At 41.4% G+C, this 9,564-nt stretch overlaps 1 protein-coding gene across 4 annotated transcripts in view; it reads right to left on the reverse strand.

Moving 5' to 3' along the window:
* trim62.1 (tripartite motif containing 62, tandem duplicate 1) overlaps nucleotides 1-9,312 on the reverse strand; it is a 38,135-nt gene extending 28,823 nt beyond the window's left edge. Inside the window, exons 1-3 of one of the 4 annotated variants that reach the window (XM_039797725.1) lie at nucleotides 9,202-9,312; nucleotides 8,776-8,871; nucleotides 6,995-7,549 (exon numbers count right to left, since the gene is read on the reverse strand). In XM_039797725.1, coding sequence (XP_039653659.1) covers nucleotides 6,995-7,402 — 408 coding nt within the window. In that variant the 5' untranslated portion in view covers nucleotides 7,403-7,549; nucleotides 8,776-8,871; nucleotides 9,202-9,312. Of the gene's footprint in view, nucleotides 1-6,994; nucleotides 7,550-8,433; nucleotides 8,526-8,771; nucleotides 8,872-9,201 lie in introns of those variants that run through there. The other 3 variants (XM_039797724.1, XM_039797727.1, XM_039797726.1) reach the window with 3 other exon arrangements.
* Nucleotides 9,313-9,564: the final 252 nt, after the last annotated feature.

The following is a 9,564-nucleotide window of genomic DNA, read 5'->3' on the forward strand; positions in this document are numbered from 1 at the left end:
CGTAGTTCCTTTTTCAATTCGGCGCAACGTTATTTTTCCCAGGGACAGATTTGACAGCAACGCTGCCTTCTCAGCTGCGCGCTCACAAGCTCCACATGGGACGTGACAGAGGCTGGTAGCAGAGTAATCATGGCAAGCAAGAAGCAGCCAAAGCTAACTTTTGAGAGCTTTTTAAGCTTTGTGGCTTTTTGCTGGATGGTGCTCAGAGCCAGGCAGGCACAAAGCTGAAAACCTCACAGATGGATGCGGTGGTGATGGCCTCATACATACACGCAGTGGACGGCTGCGGACTTGTGTCGGTTGCACGGACACGCAAGGATTTCCAGAAAAGAGGCTGCATGTGTCTACGACAATGCACGGACCCCGGTACAAGTCGATACAGACATTACATAGTATACACTAACACTGTGTAACGCAGATGACCTGCCGATGTGCATCCATCCACGCTGGACTCATTCATAATGATTCAGCCGTCACTCTGTGAGTAGAGAATCCAGTCTGCAGTGTAGTTCAGACACTTCACTGATAAACCAGAGACTGGCTTTATGGTCAAAGATAGTTTCTGTATAATTAACTTAAAAGTAATGTAAAAGTAACGAGTAAAGTAAAAAGTTACTTTCCATAGGGGTTAACTAAGTAAAGTAACGGATTACTTTTTTAAGAAGTAACGAGTAAACACTACTTTTTAAAAGTAACTTCCCCAACATTGTAAATGGAATATGGAGACTAAAAAGATAAAATCTGGAAAGTGGAATTTCAGCCAAAGATCAACGTATTAGACAAGAAGGATGACGATGCCAACAAAAACTAGCAAATCAATTGCACAAATCAAATGTTCAACTATTTTTTTATGTGTTTGTTTAGTTTTATTGTCTTGTTTTGGAATTTCACTCATCACTCGTTTTACTTCAAACTCAATGGTGAGCATAGGTTTTCGTGATAAAGAATTTAGTAGTAATAGCAAAGAAATGCTCAAGATGCCCTTATGAGCAGGTGGGGAGGTACTGGTTAGTCTACCATCTATTATAAGAATATTTTAGTTAATATTCTTCTGGGAAACACCTGTTAAGCTAAAGAAGGTTCGTAAAATGAATTTTACGATCACCTTAGCCTTAAAAGAAACTTTGGGAAACGGGGCTCTGGTCTCTTTGCACTTACAGTATGTGGCTGTAAAACATCTTTCACCTCCTGCCCTCTCTTAAAACTGCTAGAAAACACATGTCAAATTGCAAACACGACTCCACTTTGCAGAAGGCCTACATATACTTCTAATGCACAACAGATGTATCAACATCTGACTCACTTAACTTAAGCTTGTGCCAAAGGCATCATCTAAACAAGACAAAATGTTATGTTTGATGGACGCAGCGCCAGCTCTACTTTCTTCAATCAATGCAGCAGTTTGCCGAAGTAAACATGGAGTCCGGCTCTGTCCTGCCTTAAGCACCATCAATGGTATCAGTAATAAGTGCAGTACAATCTACGGCCTCACTCTGCATCAGGATATTATGCCAGCACTCATCTAATGGAACATAACTGTTCTGTCTCTCCCCATGGCTCCATTTCCGCATGAACGCAGCCTCTCTGCCACACCACCCTGACTGACCGCCAAGCTGGACGAACTCATTTGTTTGGGGGTGGGTGGGTGGGTGGTGGGAAATTAGCAGAGTGAGGGACTGGGAACTAGCTTCCTCAAAAGAATTTGTTACCAAACAAGATCTGTGGCTTTTAATAAAGCACATATCTTCAAAACAAGAAGATTACTGAGAGACAAGACAGCACAGGAGCTAAATAAAAGAGACATGAAGCTGCTAGAGAAAAGGAGAGCAGACTGAGGCAAGCCACAGGGGAGATGGCAGCCGTGGGTGCCCTTGAAATTGCCTGACTCATTACTGCAGCAGCACGGCCATGTGTGGTGATGGCAGGCTCAGAGAGCGCTCTCGGCTGGGCTCTGACAATTGGAGAGTGAAAGACAGCCCTGTTTATAAACCACCAGAGGAACACTTCAAAGGCTGGCATGTTCATTCTTCCTTTTCCACCATCCTGCGTTACAGCGATGCAGACAAGAAAAATGGTAATACGTTTTCATGATTAAACCCTGTGTTTGTTGTCTGATAAGGAGGGAATATATAGGTATAAGAACGGTGTTAATTGAGGACAGCACACAGGTGCATCTGGACACTTTGAGTGACAGGTCTGTGTGGGTGATTCAACACCACGGAGTAATCATTTAATTCTTCAGCTGCGTGGGCTTTAGTCTAACTCAGACCAGCATTACTGCACAGCTGCCTGCTGCTATACCATCCACGGGATCTACTGTATATTCTGTGGAACAAAGTTAAGTCCCCAAATATGCATGGATAACCAGGGGCCGCAGTCTTATTTCCCTTCTTGTCTGGTCTTACATCGCTGTCAAGTAGAGCGGAAAGACGTCCCTTGGGCAAGTAGACAGCAGGATGGATCTGTCCAGCTCTGCAACACTGTGGTCGCACACAGCCCACTGAGAGCCTCGATCATCACAATTAGGGCACAGTGGCTGCTGTGGCTTCCACTTTGTCCTATGCAGGAGTTGACTGCCAACTTTAGTCCACAGTGGTGTGATAATAAGTGTAGCGCCTCGTCCAGCTCCAATCAGGGTTACAGCGATCCAGCCAACCTCTATTTAAGATGGCGCCAGTGCTCCAAGTGTAGCGTGACTGAGGGAGGGAACTGTAATCTCTCATCACCATTAACCATGTTGCCTAAAACAAAGGCATTATTTCCCCCCAGAACATAAAGCACGTACTGTACTGGGACGTGGCACAGTAGATACAAATGTCTGGCTCTCTGGTTATAACCTAATTTAATTAGTTCAGAGTAAGACTGACAAGCCAAAAAATGTCACAACAAAATAATATAGGATCAAAATGACGAGACTGCTTGGTGTGTATTAGGAATGGAGATTTCTACTGACGATTGTGGCTCAGTTTTAATGTTTTAGTTCAAGAAGTTTAAGATCTGAGTTTGAGATTTTTTCTGAAAATTGAGATTTTGCATTTAGAGTGCTTTCTGCTCTTGTACATTATGTTTAAATTATGTTTAATGCTGTCCAATATGACTGGTGGAATAAAACCCCTCCTAATCAGAATGCATTAGTTTCCTGTTAAATCTCCGCTCCCTGAAGCGAATGGCAGAGCTGCAGACAAATCCTCTTCGATCCTACCTTAATGTCCTTTATGTTGAGAAATATGCGCAAGCAAGCAATTATGTGTTGGGTGAACGTTTGCCAGATGTGTGTGCGTCACCCTGCAACGGTCGGGTGCTGAATGCGTTTGTGCATTACAGATTTGGCCGCAGGAGCGTTTACAGGGGGGAAAGGATGCAAATCAGCAGGAGGTAAAGCTCTCAACTCAGCAACAAGACTCAAGGCCTGAGGTCAGCAGAGTGACATGCCAGGCTAAAGAGATTACAGCCTGCCACAGACTAACCAAAAGCTGCCCTCGTCAGTGAACACCGGCCAGCCAAACACACGGTCAACGTGGTGGGAGTCGGTTTGACAATATCAACTCTAAGACTTGAGAGTTGTAACAGTGAAATTCTGATAATTTGACCGACACACAGCGGTTGCGGATCACGACAGACTGCACATTTTTATACTTCTGTATTTCATCATGGTGGCCCTTTGTAGGGCTTGGTTCATATGTTTGAGTCTGGGTGTCTACTATAGATGTTGAAATTTGATATTGTCATACTTGTACAGTAGCTCTGATTGTGAAACACACTAACCATCTGTGTTCTGCTGTCTGAAGATAGAAGGGTTAACAACATCAAAGAGGACATTTCTATGTCATCCTGCTCCTTTAGTGGATGATGGGGTGAGGATGACGTAACTTAAAAGCAAACACTGCTGAGAAAATGGACAGTCACAGTGAACCATTATTACTCAGAGCCACAGTTCTGCAGAACCACACAAAAGAGTTGTATCACGCTAAGATGAGAGAGCAACATATAGAGACATAGGAGAGAAAGTTTAGACCAATCCCAAATCCCATGTGCCAAACTGTCAAACAATTCAGCACAGAAAAACAAGCTTTGGCTATGAACCTACCAAATCATTTCCCACCCTACAAAAACTCTTAAGGTTCATTTTAAAAAGAGGCCACCAAGCTGGCACGGCATGTACCACTCTGGCCCAGTTAGTCATAACACTGGAGCTGATTGCTGCTGCACTTTAACGCATCCTCTCCACGCTGTTTTGGCACTTTAGTTGAGCATTGTTGAGCCTCATGGTAAAAGTGAAGTTTGTGACTGCAGGCACAGCTCTCACACATTTGTTTTGATCTGACACACAACTCATGTCTGCTCCCTGAAAGGAAAAAAGAATGGATAAGTAAACTTGTAAGTTGACTAATATCACAGAGTATTCTTTACATCTCACAGCTCACTCTCTTAGGTCTGATATTAAATTTGTGGTCTGTTCCATGCATCTGGCTTCAGACCCGTGGTGACAGACCTTTTGAGTCGAAAGCCCCCAGGCTTTGGAATGCTCTGCCTAAACCCTTATGGTCTGCAGTATCTGTGGAGTCTATATATGTATGAATATGTATTATGTTCACTTGTACGTTTTTTATGTCCATGTAAAGCACTTTGTGATTTCATCTGTGAAAAGTGCTTTATAAATACATTTTATTTATTTACACTTACACCTTAATTCAGAGAATAAAGTTCAGTTACTGAAGACACAATCCTGATAAAATGTACTTTGTGAGCTCAAACAAACGTGACAGATTTTAATTGTAACACCATCTGCTGCCTTGTTCTGATGTTTGTGTTTGTCTGTAAAGATAATGAGACGTAATGTAACAAACCACCCCACATGAAGAACTAAAAAGACGAGTATGCCAACTAAGCTCATCGTGGGACATGGTTGTTTTCGATGGGGCCTCTGTGTGCTCATACTTTCTTTCAGTACTGTAGATCTGGGAAGCCTCCAAAGAGCATGCCAGAGTAGAAAATGCAAAACGCCACCCTGAAAAGAGCTCCAAGCAGAGGGACAAGCCGGTGTCCAAGAAAAGAGAAACATCTTGTGCTGGGCCTAATTACTTCTGCTCCAAGATTACACGGTTTTGACCTTTCTCAGGCTTTCAGTACAGAGCCTGATTGGAAATTAAAGAGGACAGCATTGATGTTCACAGCACTGCTAATTATATTCAATACTGAACACAGAAGGGCACCACTGTAGCTCTATACTACCCACTAACCGTCTCACTAGGTTTACATGTGAATCTACTAATTTAATTTATTGTCTTTTAGGTTTTTAACTCCTCAGAACCACCTCAATGGAGTTAATTAGTTCCAATCTAATTAAAACATCACTAAAAACTAATATTAAAAAGCAATTGATATTAAGACTGATAATTAGACTGAATTGCCATTTTGTTTCACTTATTTATATGCCAGTTTTTGTTTGCAAGGTTTATTTTTATTTTGACCAAACAGAATCAGAATCAGACTTTATTCATTATGCACAAGGGATTTGTTTTGGTGCAGGTGTCAGAACAGCAAAGTAAAGAAATACGTACATTAAAAAATAAGATTAGATAGCTGATAGCTAACACAAAAAGCGTAGCAAAGAAATTGTAATATGAACATTATATGACAATATACAAATAGCAATACATACAATTAAGTTTACAGAGGAAGTAAGGGTCTGCGTGATGGGTCATATAGCGTACAAAGATTACGGTAATGTTATCAGAGAAGTCCAGTGCAATCATTGATTTAGATAAATAACAGTAAGCGAGTAAAGTATCTGTCCTGCAACTTAATTTTCAGTCAACATGAAAGCTGATAGGAGCACCTGTATAGCTGCATAATCTCATCATCAATTCTTGCTATTTTTCTGGCCCTTTTTCTGGCTCTGGCAAAGAAAGATGAGGTCCCAATTCCTAATCCATGATTACAAAACAGACAGAAAACAGAAAATCTGAGGTAGTTTCATATTCTGAGGTCTGTAACTGACGGCCATTCAAACTGTCATTAAAAATTTTTATGACAAAATGCCCTTCATCAATTCTGTGCCACTATTTCTGCATCAGATGGAGTTTATAATTCAGCTGCAGTCTCCATATAAACCTGCTCACAGATTCAGAACAGTGAGAGCAAAATGAGCTTTCCAGTGATAAGTGTTTGTCTGAGCTGCAACGGGAGAGTGTAAACCCTTCAAAAATGCAGAGATGAGACACTGGTCCATTTCTTATCAAAACGTTCACCTTGCTGTCTGCCAAGAAAACTGGAAACCAAATGTTTTATGTTACATCGAGCCAATCTTAATATCTACATTGGTAACAGAAGACTTAAGAAATTAGACAGACTACATAACATTAGACTGGAATGCATTTCTTTACATACTGGAGCAATGAAGGAACAGGATTAGGAGCTTTGTTTCACAGTTATTGGATTTTGGCTCTATGGGAATGGAATTATCCAAACACTAAGACGAAAGCAAACATTGAACCATTCCTGGTAAGGTGGAAAATATCACTCAGTATAAACACATATGTCACATTAACATAAGCTTCATAAGGAAGAGCTAATATCTACAGAAATATTTCCAGAATTTAAATGTGTACTTTAAAATAACCATTGCAGGCAATATCAAGGCATTTATTCACTTTCTAAAAAATACACATTTTTTCAGATGGAATGACACCCAACTGATTTCACAGATGAGCCAGGTAATGTGGGCATTAGGGAGGGATAAGCAAATTAGACATGTTTCACTCCTAAGCACCTATTGCACCCAAAGTACTCCTAAGCAAAGCACAACATTCCCAAACTGCTTGAGTGGAGCTGCTCTGGGGCAGTAGAGGACTGAGGCTGAACAGTCTGGGCAGCTCCCATGGGGAGAATGAGTGCAACTGCCTGAATGTGGCACAGAGTGCTGATGGGTTTTAAGAAAATGTCAGCCTTACCCTTGCTAATGAGCTTTCAGAGTATGTGTGCTATAACTGACCTGTATCTCTTCGTAAGCCTCGTCAATAGTGGTTACTTGGTGCTGCTCGTGTAGTGCCGGCTCGTCACAGAAGAAGCACACCAGACTTTTGTCAGTGAGGCAGAAGAGCTTGACCTTCTCGTGGTCCTTGCAGGGGTAGGAGCTTCTCTGAGCGTTAAGGATGGCGTCCAGCGGGAAGGCCGAGTAGCGCTCCACAATGTTGGACAACTTGAGACTCGGCGAGAGGAGAGGATCAGTGAAGGTCCTGCGGCACTCAGGACAGTCCCGCACTCCGTGAAGCTCCTGTCTGCTCCAGTGCTCGGTGATACACTTTCTGCAAAAGTAGTGCTCACAACCAAAGCTGACAGGGTCCTGGTAGATGCTGAGGCAGATTGAACAGAGGAGCTCGTCCTTCAAGCAGCAAGCCATTTGCAAAGACGGAGACTGAGCGGCATCTACGAGGGCAATGCTCTGGAGCTGAGTGTACCTGGTTTAATCTTCAAGTGAGTTTACTGCCATGTGGGAGTTGACGAGACAAGTTGACAAGATCTTCAGGAATCTTTACCTTTACGGCCTCTGTTGAAATATGACAAACAACAACAATTAGATGCCACTAACATTTTAATATTCAGGCACTAAGTGCAAGGGCTAAAACATTTATAACAAACAAATCATTAACAGGGGCAGATTCACTTGGTTAAACAACCAAAAAAACTTAACAAAACCGACTTCAATCAGGGCATATTTAACATATAATCTTACTCATAGTGATTTAAGTGGGCTGTCATAGCTGGCTGTCATTTTTCAAGCAAATACGCCAACCAATTCACAGGTTCCAGCTTCTCAAATCTGAATATTAGTTTTCTGCATTTTTCTAGTATTTTGTGATAGTATATTAAATACCTTTTGGGTCTTGGACTGTTTGACAAACAAAATAACTAATCCAAAGAGTCCCCTTGGGCTCTGGGAAAAAGTGATTTTTCATACCGTTATGACATTTTTCAGACCAAACGATTCATTGCTTGAGAAATCAATCAGCAGAATAATAATAATGCAAATAATAGTTGTAGCCCTGTTTGAAAAGCACATTTACTCAGAGTAAGTGTTTTTGATCACCTCAAAAACCAACACAGTCTAATGATAATGAGACAGAACCTGCAACCTGTCCCTGGTTGCTCTTGTCACCTCTTTTTTAACAATAACGTTAAACTCAATTTAGCTTTTACATGAGAGCAGATGCTATCTAGTTTCACTTTGTTTGCTGCCTTACCTGAGGAAAATAATATGTTGATGTTTTCATCAAAATACTTCTCCATCTTGCTACATCTCTTTCCCCTATCATTGTGTAGGATTTGTTGATTTCTACAGCAAACTGCCTGCACCAACCAACAGGGAAACCGGGAAACACCTGCAGCGGCATTATCTCCCCTGTCTCCAACCCCTGTGTTAAGAATACGTACCTTTATGAAAATTCCCATTACGAAGAGGGGTTCAACAGCCCGGACTGAGCGTTTTTAATTATCACCATCTACCACAAACTGTCGAGCGAACATTTATGCTGTAGCTTAGCATACATGCTATTTAATTGGCTTGCTCCACATTGCTTTCAACCTGGATTTGTAAACATAACCGACAAGAACCACGGACACAAAAATGGGGCAAAACTAATTTAATAAACTACATATTAAAAAAGTTGGATTCGAGGGGTGGAGGGCATGTGAGAGGTTAAAATATATAAATATGACACTTCCTATTTGAAGAAATTGATAATAATAGAGAGAAAAAAGCCTCAACTCACCAACCTCTTCGCAGTGACATCCGCGGCTCCAAATGCAAGTGTTGTCTTTCAGGAAGGAGAGCAGCACACAGCGGCAACAGACGCAACCAACTGCAATGAACTATGGGGGGGGAGGAGGTTATAAAAAATAATATTTGCATGATAACTTCTGTTCGTCGATAAATACGTTACAATAGGGAATACGAGTTAATTTGCATTTAATTTGAGTCATGTGATCAGTGAATACGAGGCTTTAAAAACTAACAATATGAAGTTTAACTACCTCTAACAATGGACTGGCTCAGACCTCCTCACCCCCTGTTCTCCCGGTTAGCATTGCTGCTTAGCTACCTTGAGTACAACAAATAAACACGCTAAAATACACTTACTGCAACTAGATCCGTAAAAGAAACTGTTTGTCTTAAAAAGGTAAAACGAGTGTAGGAGTTACCATAAAAAGGGACTGTCACTGTTCACTGAAACGCGTTTATGAGCCGAAGGAGAAGGGCTTCCACCGGCTGCAGTGTCTACCTTCAACCAGCAGGTGTCAGGAGAAAACACTTTATTCTCCCCAGTACACGTGGTGGAGGAGTGAAGGGTCCTTTATAACAGTTATGGGAGAAGGTAAGTATGTGTTGTAAAATCTTTAATCTTTTGTTTAATCTGCCTCTTGTGAGTCCCCCAACTTAATGGAAATACTAAAATCACTGACAGTTTTTGTGTATGTTGTCTTTAACATGATATCTACAGTATGACACCAGTTTAGAATCACATAGCCTTCATGTTTTGTATATAACTAAACTACCAAATTACC

Source organism: Perca fluviatilis, chromosome 4, assembly GCF_010015445.1.
Source record: "Perca fluviatilis chromosome 4, GENO_Pfluv_1.0, whole genome shotgun sequence".
Classification (NCBI taxonomy): domain Eukaryota; kingdom Metazoa; phylum Chordata; class Actinopteri; order Perciformes; family Percidae; genus Perca; species Perca fluviatilis.